This window comes from Punica granatum, chromosome 3, assembly GCF_007655135.1.
Source record: "Punica granatum isolate Tunisia-2019 chromosome 3, ASM765513v2, whole genome shotgun sequence".
Classification (NCBI taxonomy): Eukaryota; Viridiplantae; Streptophyta; class Magnoliopsida; order Myrtales; family Lythraceae; genus Punica; species Punica granatum.
Window position 1 is genome coordinate 37,663,187 of NC_045129.1, and position 21,095 is coordinate 37,684,281.

The 21,095-nt window shown below is 42.1% G+C and overlaps 4 protein-coding genes across 11 annotated transcripts; 2 read left to right on the top strand and 2 right to left on the bottom strand.

Annotated features, from left to right (window-relative positions):
• Positions 1 to 877: 877 nt before the first annotated feature.
• On the top strand, positions 878 to 6,731 carry LOC116202053 (inorganic pyrophosphatase TTM2). Of its 2 annotated transcripts, XM_031533566.1 has the most exons (12): positions 894 to 1,075; positions 1,885 to 2,239; positions 2,807 to 2,921; positions 3,350 to 3,545; positions 3,624 to 3,737; positions 3,837 to 4,010; positions 4,181 to 4,375; positions 4,836 to 4,958; positions 5,056 to 5,180; positions 5,661 to 5,775; positions 5,887 to 6,159; positions 6,249 to 6,731. In XM_031533566.1, the coding sequence occupies exons 2-12, from the start codon at positions 1,903 to 1,905 to the stop codon at positions 6,462 to 6,464; spliced, it is 1,983 nt and encodes a 660-aa protein (XP_031389426.1). In that variant the 5' UTR covers positions 894 to 1,075; positions 1,885 to 1,902; the 3' UTR covers positions 6,465 to 6,731. The 2 variants fall into 2 exon arrangements, 1 of the variants encoding a protein (XP_031389426.1); XR_004155978.1 differs by lacking the exon at positions 6,249 to 6,731 and having other exon boundaries at positions 878 to 1,075; positions 5,056 to 5,388; positions 5,887 to 5,911.
• A 1,831-nt stretch (positions 6,732 to 8,562) lies between these two features.
• Positions 8,563 to 11,268, top strand: LOC116200034 (F-box/FBD/LRR-repeat protein At1g13570). 6 transcript variants are annotated; one of them, XM_031530694.1, is made up of 4 exons: positions 8,858 to 9,174; positions 9,404 to 10,235; positions 10,554 to 10,712; positions 10,785 to 11,268. In XM_031530694.1, the coding sequence occupies exons 1-4, from the start codon at positions 9,125 to 9,127 to the stop codon at positions 11,079 to 11,081; spliced, it is 1,338 nt and encodes a 445-aa protein (XP_031386554.1). In that variant the 5' UTR covers positions 8,858 to 9,124; the 3' UTR covers positions 11,082 to 11,268. The 6 variants fall into 6 exon arrangements, with proteins under 6 accessions (XP_031386555.1, XP_031386553.1, XP_031386554.1 ...); XM_031530695.1 differs by lacking the exon at positions 8,858 to 9,174 and adding an exon at positions 8,563 to 8,851 and having other exon boundaries at positions 10,554 to 11,268; XM_031530693.1 differs by having other exon boundaries at positions 8,800 to 8,945; positions 10,554 to 11,268.
• A 144-nt stretch (positions 11,269 to 11,412) lies between these two features.
• On the bottom strand, positions 11,413 to 14,732 carry LOC116200033 (protein NSP-INTERACTING KINASE 2-like). The gene is made up of 11 exons (XM_031530690.1): positions 14,453 to 14,732; positions 14,216 to 14,348; positions 13,996 to 14,067; positions 13,782 to 13,925; positions 13,611 to 13,682; positions 13,463 to 13,522; positions 13,265 to 13,362; positions 12,942 to 13,091; positions 12,496 to 12,837; positions 12,042 to 12,421; positions 11,413 to 11,949 (listed from the first exon to the last, which is right to left on the bottom strand). The coding sequence occupies exons 1-11, from the start codon at positions 14,562 to 14,564 to the stop codon at positions 11,629 to 11,631; spliced, it is 1,884 nt and encodes a 627-aa protein (XP_031386550.1). The 5' UTR covers positions 14,565 to 14,732; the 3' UTR covers positions 11,413 to 11,628.
• Positions 14,733 to 16,497: 1,765 nt separating this feature from the next.
• On the bottom strand, positions 16,498 to 19,626 carry LOC116200844 (S-adenosylmethionine decarboxylase proenzyme-like). 2 transcript variants are annotated; one of them, XM_031531775.1, is made up of 5 exons: positions 19,461 to 19,626; positions 19,295 to 19,374; positions 18,427 to 18,578; positions 17,066 to 18,311; positions 16,498 to 16,866 (listed from the first exon to the last, which is right to left on the bottom strand). In XM_031531775.1, the coding sequence occupies exons 4-5, from the start codon at positions 18,127 to 18,129 to the stop codon at positions 16,737 to 16,739; spliced, it is 1,194 nt and encodes a 397-aa protein (XP_031387635.1). In that variant the 5' UTR covers positions 18,130 to 18,311; positions 18,427 to 18,578; positions 19,295 to 19,374; positions 19,461 to 19,626; the 3' UTR covers positions 16,498 to 16,736. The 2 variants fall into 2 exon arrangements, with proteins under 2 accessions (XP_031387635.1, XP_031387636.1); XM_031531776.1 differs by having other exon boundaries at positions 19,291 to 19,374.
• Positions 19,627 to 21,095: the final 1,469 nt, after the last annotated feature.

A 21,095-nucleotide genomic window follows, 5' to 3' on the forward strand; every position in this document is an offset into this window, starting at 1 on the left:
TATTGCACTTTGCTGCCCCACTCATGTTTTTCTGTCTTCATTCATTCCCACCGTCTCTCTCTTCTCCCCACCACCCACGCAGCATTGAAGGATTTAGAAACACTTTTTTGGTCCACAACTTTTTCATTTTTTCTCCACTTTCACCCTTAATATTTTGTTTCATTGCATTAGTTCTCACTCATTTATGAGATTCCAAAGTAATCCATCATTTTCTCTTTTTGTGAAGGAAAAGATCATTCATTAGTTATTAGGGCCAAGAACGCCAATTAGATCACTTCAGGTTTCCTCTAGGTACATCAGAAATCTACTCCTTTTGTTAAATTTTACAATTTATTGCACATTGAAAATAAAATAGATTTGAGACACTTCTATAGTCGGCCTAACAGCATCAAGAAATTCAATATCAAAATTACGTTTGACAATCTTGAACAGTTTAAAATCATGGAATTCAACAAGATAAGCGATCCTTCAAAAATCTCCCCACATGACGCAGCTAATCTAGACTGGCTGACATAGGGTGAGGAGGACATGGTCGAGCACATACACAAGGAAAGTTCTCCATGTTTTTTCCGATAGTCGGACCAAAAATTAGATGGTAGGGGAGACATTGCCCCTTAGTGGAATATTATTAGGTGGTAATGAGCTGTCCAAGAATAAAGCTCAGGGTGCATTGTCACGTTTGCCATAGTTCAGTGACTTAAGTGTGATTGTGCCATAAATAAATAAATTAATTAATTAATGAAATCACACACAGCTTCATCTTGAAAATGAAAAACCGATGCGCTTTTTCTTTTTGTTTCTTTCCTCCCTTTTTCTACGGGTTTAGTTTTGCTTTTTTGCTTTGCTGCTAACAAAATTCGCTCTCTAGAAATCGCAATCCCGAAAAATCTCAAAAAATCTATAAAAATAAAATCGCATTTCCTTTCCATTAAAGGGAAGAGGACGAAGACGACCCCGTCATTATATAATAGAGAGAGGCTGGCTTCAGAATCCATCAGAGGCAACCCCACTGAGAGTCTTCTCGGCGTTTCTTTTGCTGAGGGGTGACTTTGCTGCCTCAGCTTGCCGCGACTCGGTCAGTGCTCTGATCATCGAAAGTCAGCGCATTGAGCCTGCTTTGATCGATTTCGGATCGTATTTTCATCTGGGTCTCCGTTCTTTTTCTTTCGTGTTATGATTCGGTTCCCTTACGTCGGTCGCTTGCTTGCACTCGGTCACTGTTCTGACGATCGAAAGTCGGCGCATTGTGCCCCCTTTGGCCGATTTCGGATCGTATTCTCATCTGGGTGTCTGTTGTTTGGCGATGTGACTGGGTCTCCTTGAGTCGGTTCGTTGCACCTTTACGGGGTGGATCGTCAGAACAGTCAACCCGAGCTTTTTCGGATTGTTTTAATGAGTTGTCTGCGTCAAAATATGGTTTTGCTGCTGTTTCTGTTGATCTGTTTGCTCCATTGCATGACAGGAGTTGTTCTTTTTTCAATCATGTTATGCTGTCATATTGAGCTAAGTGCATCATTTCGGAGCGACCGATGCATTTGGTCTCGAATTTGAGCAAAAATGGCGAATAGTGTCATGGGCTTCTTTTGTGTATATTCATGTTGACGAGCGCAGCTTGGAGCAAGATTCAAGCTTAAATCCTAACAATTGGCTTTTAGTCGATATGAAATGATAAATCTCAGTATTATCACTTACTCCCATTTCCGATCCTTTTGTGCCGAATGAGGCGATATGTCATTCTTTTATTTTTGGATGATCACTCCTATCCTCTACATTTGTACCTGATAATGCTTTCATTGAGTTCAGAGGGTCGCTTAATTCTTTTGTGTGGCCATTTTGTCTGTTTCCTGGTGTCAGTGCTCTGAGCAGCTCTTTTTTTTTTTGCAGGAAGTTCAATTTGCTGAAATGACGAAAGAAGGCTCAGATGTTGATTCCAATGGGAGAAGGCAAGGACTCCTGAAAGATCAGGTTAGACTAGTCAAGAGAAAGGACTGCGATCGATTTGAGATTGTCCCAATCCAAGACCGTCTGTCTTTTGAGAAGGGATTCTTTGCGGTTATTCGTGCGGGCCAATTGCTCGTCCAGAAGAACGATGGAATAATATTGATAGGGGTAGCTGGCCCATCTGGTGCGGGGAAGACTGTTTTCACTGAAAAGATCTTGAATTTTATGCCGAGCATAGCTGTCATATCAATGGATAATTACAACGATGCTTCCAGGATAGTGGATGGCAACTTTGATGGTAAATGTCTTTTTTACTCACTTCCCCATGTTAGTTCTGAGTCTGTGAGAACTTATGGTAGATCGTTCTCCGGATTGGTGCCATTTTCATTTTTCCTGATATATTCAAACAGCTGATTATGCTCATGATTTTTGGTCACTTAGCAGAGTCGTCTTCGGGCATTTCAGCTTATGATATCTTTTGAAAATGCGCATGCAATCATTTGCTTCAGAAATATAGACTCTTCATCCCGATTCGAGTTAGTGTTATCTCTAATTTCACTGGGAAAAATGACCTTAAGACATATTTCATTCCAGCTTTTGACTCAACAGCCCTGAGAATGGGGAAAGCCAAAAGGTGTGTTCAGTGTCTGAGTTTAAAGAAAATGTCACATAATATATCTTTATGTCTATTATAATCTGCTTTCACCATCCACAAGCGCATTTCATGTACAACTTACACTGAGGAAGAAATAAATGTAAGGTGTTTTCTCTTGATATCATTCTCGTGGTATTTCTTAGCTGTAATTTACTCGATCATATGTCTAGATGAAGCCACTTAAGACTTCATTTATGTTCTTCCATACAGATCCACGATTGACGGATTATGACGCACTGCTGAGGAATGTCCAGGACTTGAAGGAAGGGAAACCGATTGAAGTACCTATCTATGACTTCAAGACTAGTTCCCGTATTGGTTATAGGTTTGTCTTTTCTCCTTATATGATATTCAGACCTCAACGATATTCAGAGCTCAACTGAAGCTCCGCCTAGAATTGAGCAAGTATCTTGATGACGATGATTATATTGGATCTGCTAATCCTACTGGACTCAATAAGTAGGAAATGACCGACCATCCGATCGACCTTACCAAGTTTTCAAAATAACTGTGTGATTTGTGATGATGGTATACTTTGGTTATAGGTTGACCTTTTTACCAAGTTTTCCTATTGCATCATTCGCTTATACTTGGTGGTTTTCTGTTTCATCTTCCTCTCTCTCTGCTTTTCCTCCCTAATTCCTGCTTGTGGAGCTTCTTCATTGGATTATGTTCATTCATTGTTTGGATTTTCTGCAAAGTTGTTGGAGAAAACAACATTGTAAAACTCATATCAGGGCATGTCCTTAATAGGAGACTTGAAGTCCCAAGTTCCCGGATTGTTATTATCGAGGGAATCTATGCATTGAGCGAGAAGTTGCGACCTTTGCTGGACCTTCATGTATCTGTCACTGGCGGAGTCCACTTTGACCTGGTGAAACGGGTCTTGAGGGATATACAGAGAGCTGGACAAGAACCCCAAGAGATAATACATCAAATATCTGAAACGGTTTGTTTTCACCATGTTGAATTAAGCAACTAGGTAGCTTCAAACTTTGCGGACCCTTTCAATGTGATTTCCACACAGGTGTATCCAATGTACAAAGCCTTCATCGAGCCTGATCTTCAGACTGCCCATATAAAAATAATCAACAAGTTCAACCCCTTCACAGGATTCCAGAGTCCTACTTACATCCTCAAGGTTATGTTTTTTCCTTATCTCTTGTTCGGTTAATAACAGTAGAATAGTATTCTTCCATTTTGCTCTTTCTGTAATTCTGAATTTGGCTTACTATGGCAGTCAGCGAAAGATGTAAATGTGGATCAGATAAAGGCTGCTCTTGGTGAAGAGCATTCTGAAACAACGGAAGAAACTTATGACATATATCTTTTACCCCCGGGTGAAGATTCCGAGTCCTGTCAGTCGTACTTAAGAATGAGGAATAAAGATGGGAAATACAGTCTCATGTTTGAGGTTTGTTCTCGGGATTCAAATTCTTATCTTCACAACCTGAAGTTCTTATTTTGTCTTCAAAGCCAAGAAAAAATGCAACTTTATAGTTAGCGATTGCTGTAGAATATTCTCCGTCTGTTTGGGCTTTTCATTTATTGCAACATTTTGCATTAGCTGAAATTTTATCTCAGGAATGGGTGACGGACAACCCATTTGTGATATCCCCAAGAATAACATTTGAAGTCAGTGTACGCCTTCTCGGTGGATTAATGGCCTTAGGATACACCATATTCACTATCCTGAAGAGAAAGAGCCATGTATTCTCTGATGATAGGGTCTGCGTCAAAATCGATTGGCTGACGCAGCTGAATCGTCAGTATGTTCAGGTAACATTTGAGTCATTGTACCACATTATAATTTTAATCATTATATTGTTGAATGTTGCAATATGATAGTGTTCCTAATTCAAGCGTAGCTTTCATAACTCGGGAATTTAACAAGCCAACTTATGGGATTATATATTCTTGGTTAGCCTGAGAATTAATGGGTCCAATCAGCTGTTTAAATGTATTATATGGAATCAATTAAAAGTAAGCACTTAATTGAGCAATGGCCATTTGTAAAGGCCCAGTTCGCCAAGAAAACTAGCAGAAATACCAGTTCTGAACATGAATTCTGATAATTGGTCATTGCAATTCTGGTTTGCCTATTCAATCAGGCTTTTCTCTGACACGGTTTTGAAAAATTACTCTTCCAATATGTTTGAGACTATAAGCTACTCGACTTTCCTATCACCTTGTCCACCTATCTATTGGAGACTAAGGAGACTGCCTTTGGAATAAAAAGGTGCAAGGAAGAGACCGTCTAGTTGTGAGGGGTGTTGCCCAAATGCTGGGATTGGAGGGCTCGTACATCCCGCGGACGTATATCGAACAAATACAGCTGGAAAAGCTCATAAATGAGACCATGGTATTGCAATTGCTTGAGCTTTTTCAAATTATCACAGATACTTCCAAGGAAGTGTGGGCTGTTAGTTGAAAAGAAAGGGCACTATTTGGTTTTGCAGGCTTTACCTGATGATCTGAAGACAAAACTAAGCCTAGATGAGGACCAAGTTGGTGCAAGTTCTAAAGATGGAGTTTCAAGAGCTTCTGCTGACAGGGCACCCCTGAGAATTAAGAATATGAAAAGGTGCAACAGTCTGATCTATCTTTACATAGTTATTTTTCCCATTATTGATGCAAACAAAGTTTATTTATTTTTTCTTTTTTTTCCTTCCCGGGTGCATCTGCCCTTGCTTACAACTTCCCAACTACACGACTCTTTTGGGTTGAGAATTGCATGGTTGTCATTCCTCCTAAGGGACCATATTACTCATGGATGATGTGTTATATTTGAGGTTAAGTTTTGGAACCTTTCTGCTTGATGTTTGTTTGAACTTGCTTTGAAAAAGATTGTGATTAGTACTTGGTATGGTCATCTTGTTGGATTCGTATGATACAATAATATTTTAGTTGGCATGGATGATTTTTTCTTTTTTTTTCCTTCTTGTACGTTTCTGGCTTTACAGTCTTCTCCTTTTTGTATATCACAAGATTCTTACTGTTAGATATTTTTGGGCCCGAATGTGGTTCCAATTTAACATGGAATTCACAAATATATCTTGGGCAGTGGTATGTCGCACTCATATTCGAGTCAGAGGGAGAATAATTACTCAAAGGTTGCTGTCTTCAGTACCAATGCAAGGTACGAAGATCGTATGGAATCAGCTACTCCAGCAAACCAGGTTATTTAAACCCTTTTTATTTTCAGATAGACAGTAAAAAGGCTGATTTCTGCATAATGATCATGAAATTTCTCTGATCTGACCATAATCGTCTTCTGGTGGTTTGGCTAGGTCGAGATTTCCCAGCTTTCAGAACAAATCTCTTCACTAAATGAAAGAATGGACGAGTTCACAACTCGTATAGAAGAGTTGAACTCCAAGCTAACCATCAAGAAAAATGTCTCAAGCCAGCAAAACATCGCTCTTCATGCTGAGTCATGCGACGGCTCTGCTCCAACTGCTTACTTCATCAACAGTTTAGGTAATGGTTCGCTAACTGGTTCCATGATGCACAGCTCCTCCTCTTCCTCCCAACTCGCCAAGGAGTCTCCTTATATGCTAGAGGTATCAATATGCCACCACACTTTCAGTGTTTCTGATGTATATCTATCATTAGAGTTTTCGGAGTCATACCCTTCAATGTGTTGTATCAGATATCAGTAATAGCAAAAGGACAGCGGCAGATACTACATCAGCTGGACAATCTGAGCAGTCTTCTCCGTGAGACCTATGGGAGGGCCCCGAAAGCGAGAACCAACCGTACAACTGTGAAGTTTGATGCAGAGAAGATCAAGGCTCCCCTTGTTCTTTCACTGGTAGTTGGTGGTCTCGGGATCATCTTGCTGAAGGGTCTTTTAACACGAAACTAATTCCTCCATTCATTTCAGTTTAGGATATTTCTGAATTCCTAGTTAACAACCAGTTTCACCCTTCCATGCGGGAAAAATAGATGGTCAATAAAATTTAGGAGCCATCTGAAGTTTTCTGGTCATTGAGCATTGTAAAGTCGGGAGGGCTATGCTGAGAGTTCCCTGTACTTCTGTGACTATCTGCCGCTGTCGTGTTATTGACAGCTGGCTATTCGATGAAGTTCATGGAATGAAAATCGAAATGGCACATCATAAGTTTATTGGTTATGTACCGAGTACATAGTTGTGAAATGGAGGACTTGCTTGGGAAGTGAAGCTCAGGGTTGCGGTGACATATGCAAGCTTCCTCTCTGGTGATTGTGACTGTGCCCCGTGACCTGCGATGTGGCTTTTGCCTGGCATCTCGTCGGACCTATCTCCATATTAACCCAATGCTAGTCTCTGATCTTCCATTTCTCCTCATGTGGTAGTGGCAGTTGACAAGGGCGTACATCAGCAACTATGCAGACTGAGTCAGAAGGGATCGTACTTCACACGAATGGAAGTTGAATTAACCGTTACGCTTCTAGTACACAAAGATGGAAGGAATCGAGAAATCCTGAAAAATGAACCCAACCCAATCATTCCTAGCACATTATGAGGGTGCAAGGCTACGTTTCGTTGTCCGGATATAGAGTGAAATAGGATTTTTTCTAAAATTCAAGAATTGAGTTTAGAATTATCAAATATGAACATTCTCAATGTCAACCACCACAAAGATCGTTGGTGACCCTGTCAAGGTAGTGGTGGCTCAACGAGGTGTTGAGCCCCACCACCCCCGATTCATCCCTCCTCCTCTTCTTTCGAAGGGAGAGGGGAGGGATATCGGGACTATGGTGACCTAATTCTAGTCACCACAGCCTCAATTCACTGTCTCTCTCTATCTAGAGAGAGGTCATTGTGCGGCAGTGATTGCCTGACATCAGCCATTACCGCCCCAAGCAAGGTCGTCGACGATCTCTGGATTGGCTAGCAACTTTCCCGGGGCAGTGGTGACCGGATTTGGGCAACCACCACTCTTTTCCCGTCAACCTCTCTCTTTGTTTTTTTTAAAAAAATTTGAAAACTAATTTTTGAAAATAATTTTTATTTTAAAATTTTCAAAAATATTAAACTATGAGTATGTTGGTCATTTCTCTTTCTCATTCTAATTTCAAATTTTGGAATGAATCAAACACTTGATTAGAATCTGTTTGAAAACTAAGTTAAGTTAAACTTAATTACAAACTTTTTAAAATTGAATAATAGCCCCATAAGTTTTTCATATTCAGAAACATGCCCCAGCCATCCTCTCTCCTCTCCAATCATCTTCTTCCTCTCTCCAATTTCCGCCCCGTTCTTCTTCCTCCCGAGCACAATAGAGGTCCATGAAAGAACCATCTTCCTCCTGAGCACCTCCGTCCACCTTCTCCCCTCAACCCAACCATCCGCCGTCTACGTGTTTGAGTTCGAGGATGGCGTGAATGCGCGCCTCCTCTCCAAGTGCGGCCACAGCTTTCACATCGAGCCGGTCGTCCAGTTGCCAGAAGCCAAGTCTGAACTGACGGCGTCCATTTCCGTCTCCGATCCCGATCCGAGCTCGGGCCTCTGCGCGGATTCGAAGCCTAATCGAAGCTCTGGCATCCATGTCCATCTCCAATGCCTCGGATCGAAGCCTAATCGAAGCAATGAGGCTTCGATCGAAGCCCTGCTGATGTGATTCGCGGCAGAGAGTGCTTCGATTGAAGCAACATGTCTGTCATTGATCTCGATCTAGCTTCGATTGTGCATGGCCATGGGGAAGGACAGAGAGGCGCCAAGAGAGCCGAGAAGAGAGAGTGGAGTGGAGTTATTTTTGAAATAATAAAAAATTATGGGTCAATTTTTAATTTTTAAAAACTTGAAAATTAAATTAAATTATACTTAATTTCATTACCAAACGTAAACATGTTTGGGATAATAAATTCCCATTCCATCCTCCTCATGAATTCTATTCAATCCGGGCGACCAAAAGTAGCCTAATGGATTCGATTCCGATCTTACCAAAATCGAGTTTACCGGTATCGCTGCTAACTAAAACTGATTGGGGTTTGGAGTACCTCGAATCAATGACAGTGGCTTGAGATGGATGTTTGTTTGGCATCGTTTCAGAAGTGCACACTAGACCCAAAGAATATGGTTGAGTGGTCCGGTTCGCGGGGGACCCATGTTGCCGTACATTTCAACCGACCCGGTTCACAAAAAACCGACCGACCGGCATTATCATCGTCATCTTCTTCGAGTGAAGGGAAAATATTTTGACTGAAGGAACATTTTTTACAGAAGCGGATCAGTAAACTGTCATCTTCTTCGTGTGTTCTGCTTCCTTTGTAAGACTCTGATCTCTCTCCCTCTCTCCTTTTCTCATGCCTCCCCACAACCCCATGATCTCCGCTCTTGAGCTGCCTTCTGGGTCATGCGTTGGTATCTTATTCACCGGAAATTCATTGAGCTGTCGGTTCTTGAAAATTGATTGGACAACTTTGTTTTGTTTTCCGTGAAAATGCCAGAAATTTCAGAGCTTCATTCCCTCTTTTGGTGTGTCCCATTATTGTACATCAGCTCAGTTGAGATCAAATCGATTATCAAGTTGGAACCTTTTAATGTGCTCGAGCTCGGGAAAAAGAGAGCTCTTTTTTTTTTTCCCCTCCCTGTTAGTATCATCCCTCACTCTCTCTGGAAGTCCGTGATCTTAGGCTTTTGAATATTTCAATTTCTCCATTCGATTGATGCCGATGAGCTATTCTTTGTTTTCGGGTTGTTGATCTATGAGCAATCGCAGTTCTTTATAGCTTGTACTGGGTGATCCTCAGTGCAGTGAATTGAATTACAGGTTTTGATATATGGGTTTATCGAATTTAAGTGACAGCTTCTCCTTATAGGGTTGCTGATTGTGGATCACCAGCTTTGAATTCGAATATGGAGGACGATAGACTAAGTGATCTCCCTCCAAACATTGTTGAAAGCATCCTCACGAGATTGCCAATTCGTGAAGCTGTGAAGACGAGCATCTTGTCTCGTTCTTGGAGGTACAAATGGGCCTCGCTCACTAAACTCGTGTTTGATGATAACTGCGTGGACTCACTTGGTGACTTCACCAAGGACATCTTCGTCAACTTCGTTACCCGATGTCTGTTCCTCCACCAGGGGCCGATCCACATGTTTAAGCTCTCAACCTCGTACTTGCAGTACGTCCCTGACATTGACCAATGGATACTTTTCCTCTCGAGGAATGATATCAAAGAGCTGGTCCTTGAGTTAGGAGAAGGAGAGTGGTTCAGGGTACCATCTTGCTTGTTCAACTGCTCCAAACTGACGCGTTTAGAATTAGTTAACTGTGAATTGGACCCACCTCCTACTTTTAAGGGATTCCCAAATTTGAGGATCCTTACCCTGCATCAAGTTCTTGTTGCAGCCGATGCGATTGAAAGTCTCATCTCCAGTTGCCCTGTTCTTGAGAATCTATCCTTATCATACTTTGATAGTCTAGCAATGACAATCTCGGCTCCAAATCTGAAGTATTTGAATCTCGAAGGCGAATTCAAGGATATTTGCCTCGAGAACACCCCTGCCTTGGTTGCTCTGTCTGTAGCTATGTACATGACTGATGATATAGCGGAGCACTTTGAACAAAGTTCTAGTTGCAAGTTTGTCAAGTTTCTTGGCGGCACTCCTCTTCTTGAGCACCTCATCGGGCAAATTTACTTCACAAAGGTAGTTGCTCCTTTTCATTGTTCAACTCTCATTCTTTGAGTTTTTTGTTAGATGTCTGAACACTCTGAACTCTTTCCTCTATACTAAGGTTATGTTGCTTGACCTCAATTTATTCCTAGAAAAATGTGCAGTTATGTTTGGTATACTGAAACCTTGTGGACGACAGAAACTGATTATGGTCAACAGGAAAACTCAAGTAAAATTTTCTGGAGATGCCTTCTGGTGTGGAACTAGATTGTAGAGGAGAAGATGCTTGTTTTCTTGATTTGCCATTCTCTATTCTGATTTGCTCTGATTTTTCCTCTTGGGTATTGAAAGTACTTAAGCATAGGTGATTACCCAGCAACATTCTCGATCACATATGATCGCTTGAAAGTCATTGAACTGTATCAAGTGAGTTTCGAGGACATGAAAGAGATTCTTGTTGTTCTGCGGCTGATTACAAGTTCTCCAAATCTTAGAGAACTGACGATATCGGTAAGTTTTGATGGGACACTGTATAATGTGATTGAAAGGAGTCTGTTTTATGATTTTCTCTCTCTGTTGCAGGGTTCTTCAAACACAGTAGCCAGTGCTGTTGTCACCACCGATTTGGACTTTTGGGAGGAAGAATGCCCTTCAGATTGCACATTTGGGCAATTAAAGTCAGTAAAGATGACTGATTTATCTTGTGTGCCACATGAGCTGGAATTTATAAAATTCATCCTTCGGAATTCACCGATTCTGGAGACAATGCGTGTTTCTCCTTCTTCGTATGTCAAAGACAAAACAGTTAACATGCTGATGCAGTTGGTGAGGTTTCGGCGAGCCTCTGCTCAAGCTGAACTTATATTTGAGCATGAATGAAGGGAGCTTTGTGAATTCGCCGTGTACATTTTATTTTTCCCTTCAACTCTTGGGATTTATTCTTTTCCAGGCAGGTTGACATGCTTGCTTCTATCACATTGCATTTATCTGAAGTTTCACAAATGGTCATATTCGAATTTTTATGAAATAATCCTCTGAATGCATGTATATATGCTTTCGAATCTCACTCTTTTTATCCTTGCCTTGCTGCTCTTATTACATACAATACATCTGTGTAGACCACATTCTTCTGACAGTATTTTACATGTTATGATTGCACTAAAACAGCTATAAATTACCTGATGCAGTAATATAAGCATCGATTCACATGAAAACGGAAATCTTATCTTTCATGGCTGAGAATATTATCGAAATACCCAAAATACATTATTGACTTCAAAAAAGAAAGAGCACTTAATTACATGGGTGACAAGTTTTCAGTGTCAAATTCTGCGGAGTAATTGTGTCGTACCATATATGTTCAATTCACATTGTTCTTTGAGTTTCTGCAGTTTCAAACTTAACAACCGTGTAGCGAATTACTTTGTTATCGGGGTCCAGAGAGCTCCATTTGTTGGACAAGCAAAGAAGAATCATCGGTGAGATCTGAACAGCGGTTTGAGAAGAAGAAATCATGGGCACCGCTGCTTGTCGCCTCTGGCCTCTGAGAAGCTTCCCACTTCTCGGCGAGCTCATCCCCTTCTAACATCCTCACCACTTCAGACATTTTAGGTCTTTGGCTCGGGTGGTATTGGGTGCAGAGGAGGGCCACCCGAACCATCTCTTCAAGTTCGAACCGGTCATATATGCCCTTCAGGTCCTTGTCAACAAGCATCTCGAGCTTCTTCTCCTGCTGAAGTTTCCGGACCTGCAGTTCAAGTTGAAAAAAGTCCATATAGGATGCATCCGTGATTACCGGGAAGCTATTCTTTGCATTGTTGATCAGTTAAAATTACTCACCCAGTCAAGCATGGCTCCTCTCTGATTTGCTGCTTTCCCGAATTCAATAGCCTTATGCCCGGAGATCAACTCTAACAGAAGTATCCCGAACCCGAACACATCTGTCTTCTCCGAAGATTGACCCGTCGATAGATATTCAGGGGCAATGTGACCTGCTGTTCCTCTCACAGCAGTTGTCACATGAGATTGCCGATGGTCCAAGAGCTTCGCGAGCCCGAAATCTCCCACCACTGCCTCACAGTACTGGTCTAGCAATATATTTGCAGCCTTCACGTCCCTGTGTATGATCTTAGGGTCGCACTGCTCGTGTAAGTAAAGAAGGCCCCTTGCAGCCCCGACTGCAATCCGTTTTCTCATGCTCCACTCCAAAGTCGGTTTTCCTGTAACATAAGTGATATAACCTTAAGGTCGAAATAAAAGTTTCTTCATTGATAGGCAGCAATCAAAATGATACCTCGGAGACGGGAAGCTACACTTCCATTGGCCATGTATGGGTACACGAGTAACCGTTCAGTCGCGGTAATACAGAACCCACATAACCTGAGTAGGTTTCTATGTACTGCTAAGCTTATCATCTCGACTTCTGTCTGAAATTGGGCTCCGCCCCCGATGGCACCTCCGTCCCTTAGCCGTTTTACTGCCACTACTGTCCCGTCCTTGAGATAACCCTTGTAGACGTTTCCTGACCCACCCTTCCCGATCAAGTTCTTGCTGCTAAAGTTGTTTGTGGCTGCCTGCAGCTCCCTGAAGTGGAACTTCCTAAGGTTTCCGAGGCAGAGCTCTTCGGAATGTTGCTCTGAAGTATGTAATAAGAGCAAAAGTTTAGCCAAGAAGAAAATCAGTTGGTTTTGGCAACTGCATTTTAGGCAAGTTGGCGACATCAAAATATCTTTTACTAACCATTGACATCGAAGAAAATTTGCTTGTTGAGTCTCCGCCTCCACCAGAGAAGGAAGCTGACAGAGAGGAGAAGTATGCAGATGCACCCTAGACTTAAAACCAAGGCCAATCCTAGGTTGTGGCTCTTCCGACTCTCCGAAGATTCAAAATCTAAATACAAGAAACTGTATGTTAGGATCAAAGGGATATAAAAAATCACCTCAGCTTTCCTCGAGAGAATACTTTGAGCTGCGTTCTCCAAACTTCGAAAAACTTTAACTAGGACAGGCCAAAAAACTACTGTACATGTTTCCTATGAACAGGCAGAATGGAATAGAACATACTCTGTGAGTTGCTCGAATTGATGGTAGTCGGCATTTGAGGGGTCCAGTAACAGTCTTTTTCATGTCCCGTGGCACATAGCAGCGGGTTTCCTACAACTCTGTAATCAGTCAAAAGTAGGTATCAAAGAATGGCCAGTCCTTATTTGCACAGAATTTCAATTAACTCGATCATACGTGAGTAGGAGAAAGGTGACTTACTTGAATGTTTTAGCCAGCAACTTAGGCAGTGGAGGGCTCAAATTGTTGTATGAAAGATCCCTAAGATTTAACAGCAGCATTCACGTGAACCATTTTCCAGTACAGTAATCCTACCAAGACAATTATGAGACAGCACGGAAAGACTCACATAAAGGTTAGCTGGGTCATATCAGCAAAAGATGGAGGAATCGGATCCGTCAGGTTGTTGTTGTTTAATCTCCTGGTTTCGAGAGCAGCCGAGAAAACAAAACCAAAAAATTCAGACTTCTCAGGAAGGAAACTCTTTTAGGATGAAGGAACTCGCATGAATTTTACTTACAGGATCTGGAGGCTCCTCAGGTGGGACAGCTCGCTTGGGATTCTGCCGGTGAATGAGTTCTGGGAAAGATCGAGCTGCTGAAGCTTTGACAGCCTCCCAAGCTCAGCAGGAATAGGTCCCGATATGCTATTGTTCTGGAGGAACCTGCAGCAATAATTCCTTCTTTATATTGAAAACCAGATTCTCTTTTAACCGGCTAAGTTCGGGTACTCACACTTTCTCGAGATTGGTCAGGTTGCTGATGCTAGGCGAGAGCTGCCCCGATAAGTTTTGACTCGGAATTCGTCTGCATTTAAGGAGACACATTGGGTCATAAAATGTCATAAAATGATCACTCCAACATGTTTTGCTTATCTTGAAAGTACAGAAATGTAGAAAATTAATTTAATTCTCCAGAACCAGGCAGCTCAGGTTTCATTGAACACGGTACTTACAAGGCCACGACGAAACCGTCGTCTGAGCAAGAGACCATGGTCCACACACACGGGTCGACAAAGTACTCATCCCAGTTCGCCAGGACGTTGTCCGGATCCTTGAGTTCACCTTTAATTCCCAACAAAGCTTGCACTAAAACACATCCAAAAACAAAAGAAAATATTTCCTTGTATTAACTGAAAAGTTAGGAACAGAGCCTTGTTATTTTTTAGAGTGCAGGAGTTGTGACGAATCACCTTGAAGCATATTCTTAGTAGTGGGCAAACCCGATACGCAGGAAGTCCAGAAACATAGGACGATCACGAGACACAGCCTGGAGGGCCTGGACTTCTCACTTCTCAGTTCCATCGATAAGAACACACGAAGAGTGCCCCCGTGGAGCTGAAGACAGTTCTGAGATCCAAAAGAAATCTTCCTCTTAGGTATCAGAAGTCTTCTCTGGCCCCTTAACTCACTGAGGAAGAGTTTCTTCGGCTGGCTTTAACTTCTCGGGAGAGCCAAGAGCCAAAAAGAAGCAGAATATTTTTTATAAAAGAGCAATGCTTGACACTGGTTCAGCAAAGCTGAGTGTGATGAGAGGAGAATAATATGGAAAAGCCAAGAAAAATATTAAGCAAATCCTTCAGAAAATGACAGAAAGAAATTCCTTCAATCATTCATTTGTTCATGGAAAAGGATGGCTGGGAATTTTCTTTTGTGTTTTCGAAATGTTATTCTCGGAATAATCAGCGCAACTAAGATCGGGCACTTTTCGAGCTGAGAAAAGCTGAGCAGTTTCAGTGACATATGTACTGTAAAATATAATCACCCCATTGTTGTGCCTTTGTTACGGAAAAGGCTCGCCAAGCCAGAGTGAGCCACAGTTCATTCGGTCTCGGGTGGGTGCCTACTTCTCAGGAGTTTAGTGGTTCGGCTTGATAACCTAACCTATTAAAGAGGTTGAGATTGCTACGTTCAGGCTCGTGCTAAGGGGGACAACTATCCATTGTTTACGAGCTTCAAGCGTGGTACTTTGTGTTTTTGTTTTCCCGGTCGACGTTTTACAATCCAGGCCCCGTGCTTGGCCTGAAATTTATCTTTCCTACTTTCAATGGTTTGTTTCCCTATCAGCTTGAAATTCTGAGGATCCGAAGCTGAATGCTCAGCTGGGTCAAGTGCGAAAAGTTTTTCGCACAAGTTCCATATAAGTGCAAAAAGTTTTTGCACTCGAACCTTCAACTGCTGGTCCTTAGAATTTCCCGCCATATCAGTTAAGGAAACTGCCGTAAAGCCCAAAGCAGTCCAAATCAACCTTAGTATGGTCAGCTGGCCTCGTCCGGTCGTGATCTTGATCGCCACCGGTTACATCCGTCTTGATCAACATGGTGTTGGCTGCCTTTATCTAAGCTAACTCCATGACCAGATCCACCTTGATTTGTCAGTAGACGGTCTGGATTTTCAAAAATACGAGCAGCACGATCAAGACATCAGGAATGAGAGTGTTGTATCGTTTTTTGTTGCGATTGGCCGATCAATACGTTATAGACATTAGTGCAAAAGCAGTCAACGTTATCACAACACTCATCATCATTTAGATCGAATAAAGCCTCTTTTATCTTTATTGTGGCTGGATTCTCCCACCAGTGGGCATGGGATTGGTTATAGCTCCAAATTGAACAACGCACTGAAACCTAATTGTTAGGCCGATTGCAAGGCCAGAATATATCCCCTTCCGCACTGAGCACTGAGGATCGTGGTCGAAATCATGAGCCGACGCCACTTAAAGCCTATCGAATAAGGGATTTCTATACCCACATCTAGACAAGTTGCTAATGCGTCGCAACCCACCCCACAGGCTAGCCCAAGTAACAAGAGCCTGATCTGATCCTCACGTCTGGAGTTGGTCGAACCGTACTGTTGCTTATGGTTCCTATATCGTTATAAATTTCGGGCTTAAGGAGGGTGGAGCTTGGGCCAATGCTATAACCCGCGATCCCACCAAGCAACTTTTCTCTAGAAGGAAGCGGAAAAAGGAAAATAGGGAATAAATTCTCTCGATACATACCAATATAGCTTCACATCCTTTATTCTTCCCGCTGTATGTGCAGGGAACGCCACAACATGAACTTTATACCCCATTTGTATTATACTATCGTCACTAAACAAATCTTGGGTTCTTTAAGGTGACATGGACATGGAATATGGCATCCACCTTCACACCACACCACCCATGGTTACTCTCTGCCCTTCCATTTCATCCATTCCGGAGTCTAATTCGAAAATCCATCACCATTAGACAAGGTAAGGATAAATCAAGCAATCACATATGCACATTGTCGATGTGTTGTTATAGCATCAACTGATTTGTTACAAGTTCGAGACGAAAACAACAGTTTTCTTGGGTACATTCCTTATTCCTATCATAGCACTAATGAATATAATAGAAGTTCCAGATAGTATTCATGAATCATTCTAGTGATATTAACGCCCACGCCATGACATTGCAGCAGGATGAAGCACATCTTCAGAGTCAGTATACCGCTAAAGCGCGCTCCATAGCTGATACGGGCGTTTCCCCCCTTGCTTTAACTTAGTCAGCAACATTGGAGTTATGACAATGTTCCTCAGCTTTGGCTTAGCCACCGATATTCGAGACATGTCATACTGAAGCCTAAATCATCAAAACAAATATCTTACATATACTGACATCAAAATGAGGTTCTCATAACAAGAAATTCAGAAGCAACAACGAAATAACCAGACATAGATGCATAATCCGAAAAACAGGAAACCGACTTAGTCTACTTGACCATTGAGCAAATTTATTATATTGAAAACACAGAGTAATATAGAGAGAACATCAGACGTACTCCTCTTCCTCCATGCAGAAGCTTTTCAGAACCGACACAGCAGGCCCCACAGATGGAGTCATCACAAAACTCTGATAGACGATGGACCCACCAGCACCGAGTTCTTCAAGGCTCCTCTCTCCACAACGGTATCCCTTCACATTCAGCAGGAAGCTCTGCTTGATTAACGTAAGAGCTGCATCAGACTGCACAGAAACAGAGAACTCCTTCGGCTTGAAGCAAGCCAGCACCCTTTCAATCAACTGGTTCAAGCTGAGACCTCTTAGATCGTAGCCCACAGCTTCAAAGCTCGCATAACTGAAACCATCTTCTGGTGTGACATGAATGGTGGATATTGCAGGACCTTCGATGGCATTCATGGAATACCCACAGGGCTCAAACTCAAAGTCACATATGTCAGATTTCGGGAGAATCTTTCTAATACCAGAGTCAACAGTCATCGCAGCAGCTGATCCCGAGTTGTCCTTGAAGAAGATAGAAGCTGACTTCTTATCCAAACCAGTCATGCACATCTCCATAGTATAAACAGGGCTAGCAGAGTTCTCAACCTCAGCAGAAGCAGAATAGACATGCCATTTCTTCGTATTGTCAAATGCACCCATCACATAAGCCTTGCTTCCTGAGCCGAGCTTCCCAAAATAGCTATCGAGGACTGCGACTTCGTCACTGAACTTACGATGAGGATGAGGCTGGGCTCCAGGAAAGATGAAATTCCCACGGGTGTAACGCACAGATTTCACAGTGAGAGACAGGGCACGAGCAAGATTGAGGATCGGGGGAATTGAAAGCAACAGCTTAGTGGTCCCACAAGTTTTTATGATAATCTTGTAAGGGTAGACAAATAGGCTGGACTCTGAAAGGACATAGGAATCGACATGGTCGTTTGAGAGTGAAGACACGATAGTGCATTCAGCAGGGGTAAGAATATCATCCAGCTGGACCCTGGAGAGTGATCGGAGCCCCTTTCCTTCGGGATCAACAAAGATTCCCAGCTCAAAGAATGAAATCTCTAGCCTCTTTTCATAACCTTCGAAGCCGATCGGAGAAACTCCCATCATGGTCATGTTTACCAACAGCAGCAGTCACGATTACACCAAGATAGCAGTTGCGGAGAGAGTGGAGAGAGGAGCAAGAAAGATGTTCTCTGGAAATAAGAAGAAAAACTACTATTGCGAAAACGGAAAATGGACCACTTCAAGTGGTCGAGACACCAACTCGGAGAATATCAGGATGGTTTGCGCGCGCACTGCAAAAGAAATAAATGACTGAGTTTCAACATGTGTTTCTCAGCAGTGCAAAATGACAGACACAAAAATTTACTGCATCAAGATCTTCAAATTTTAAATGACGATGGAACTTACGTTGGAGTAAGCAGCAGATCGGAACTTCTTGATTCCACCATTAGGGCGCACGTCCTCAATGCTGTAACCGAGGGGAGCTTCGTAGAACAAAGATTTACTACTACTGCTACTCTTCTTCCCACCTTTGGACTCCATTAGATCATCCGCCTTATCTGATGAAAAACAATGCAGCAGAATGACTCGTTAAAGACAGCATATCTAGTGCAGTCAAATCAGGACTAAAAGCAATATTGGCAGAAGGGAAAGAACAAATCATTAATTATTTTAAGGTGTATAACTAATACGCTCATATTGATTTTCACACATTTTCACACGGCACAGAAAGATACATCAGAATAAACACAAACATCTCCGCATAGGAAAAGTAAAACATCACGAACCCCCTTGAGGGAGAGTTTGTAAGGATAAATCTCAACTTGTTTGGTGAAACTCAACGTTCAATCCAATCATTTCTCGTTCAGAACTCATAAATGGATACAAGAAAATCTAGCGTACCTGTCAGTTACAATGGAAAATTAAAGACAGACAGACGTCTCTACACCTCTCTCTCTCTCTCTCTCTCATACATCCACACAAACATTAGACCAGATTGCATATAAAATCCTCATTCGTATCAGCCTGATCATATATGCTAATCCAAATAATCATTTCAATCCAATTATCAATGAGATCCAACCATTCAAACGCCAGCAAGAGAACACAAATAAATTATCATCATTCAACGTGAAACAACAGACACAGCAACAATCAAGTCGGAATGCATACAAAGGATAAATGATCTAAACAACATCTTATCAGGCAATGATAGAGACACGCCCTCAAATACAAGAAACGAAATAGCAAGGCAAGGAGAGGCCTCCGTACTCACAGATAAACGATCTGAAACTGATTCAACCAAATAGAATTGCGATCAACACGCCTTCTTTGAGGTTCGCCGCGAAATCAATCCTGGAAACATGAGAAGCTGGAGTGAGGGATCCCGTCCATGCGAAACCATGGCAAACCAAACATCAAGATATGGAAAAGAATCTCACGGATAAGGTTATCAGATGAAGCGGCGGAGCTGGAAACCCTAGCGACTCGTGGCGATGGAGAAGACGATGATGATGCAGAAGACGAGAGAGAGAGAGAGAGAGAGAGGGCGAAGGGGGTTCTTTATAGATGCGTTTGATTTATTGATGATTGAGTACACTGTTGAGATTCCGGGTGGGCCGCGTTAAATAGGTGGCTTGGCGGGGCTCTTGAGCACCTGAAATTACTTTGGTGCCCTTTCCTGATTTGTGGGCCCCTCCTTTATTAACCGTCGCTATCCGTACTTCTGTTTCCGTTGCAGTTGGATCCCCTGGCCAAGACAACGACGGTCCATTTAAGCCTTGTTTGATTTAGGGGAAGTATTTTATAGAAAAATAAAATTTTCATTATCAATGTTGGTTCAGAAGATTCGACACTTATCTTTTTTAAATAAGGCATCAAATTTAAGTTTTGTGAATGGAAAAAATCATTATTTGAGAGAACTTTACTCTTTAATGGATCAATCGATTCGAACTGAATTAATCAAGATCTGTTAGGTTTCCAGATGCAAAAAGATTTTAAGTTCGATATTCGTTATGAGACTACTCATATTAGTTATTAGAATTTTCATTTCATTATATTGAGCCCATTAACCTTCTTTATAACTGTAAAAAAGAAAGTTTTTTCTGATCAATTTAAAAATTAAATGCAAAAATGTGAAAAATGAATGTGCTTAAGCATTTGCCGAGGGAAGGCTGTAGAGCTCGCTAAAGAGCACGGTATCGGCTTCTTCTAGCCTTAGGTTGTTAGTTCTATTGCACTTCCTTAGTCTCACCTAGAACTAGTATTAGAGCCTGGTTGCTATTAGACCTACGAAAGGATTCCTTCCCTGATGCTCAAAGTTCCCTTACCATGAATACCCCTACTAAAACTCCTCAAACTACCGATGTTACACTTTCTGTTGAAATCCCATTCCGAAAATTCTTTGGACATAAGTTAGACGCCCTCTATGAGGTTTCCTATCTTAATGAGGACGATAAGATTTTCGCCACTGACCTACCCCTCGTAATTCCATACATCGCATTTTCTAAACCGACTGCTTTCTCTCACATAAGAAGCATTTGGCATCTAATCCGTCAATCCCCTCGTCGTGTGAAGGAGTACGTTCAATCGACGAGGTTTAATCAGGACTCGATTCAGGCCTCCGAGGCTGAACAATTCGTTTCCTTCCAGATCCCATCGAAGTTCTCTCGACAATGGATCTCTCAAGATTACACTCACCTTCACTTCGATGCAATCATACTTGCCTTCAGCTACCATGGCAGGAAGGGCTAGCTTGTTATTTCCCTGAATGGCCCTGCTGGACACCAGGTTTCTGGAATACCAACATGCATGTGTAGGGACGATAAAGACCATCCTCAATGCGAGGACAGCCTTTGTCACCCTTTTCCCAAATTTCAATATGGTGCTCTCGAATCCAAGACTACTCATGGCCCTTAAGGTCTAGCTCTAAATCACTGAAGCTCCACAGGCTCAAGATTCGGTCACGGCCACCCTCCGCTACCAGATAGCCTACCGAGTCCAGAACCATGCCCTTGATCTCTCTCTTCCAGAGTTTGAAGAGATCCTCATAATTTTGATGGACTCTATGAGTGCAC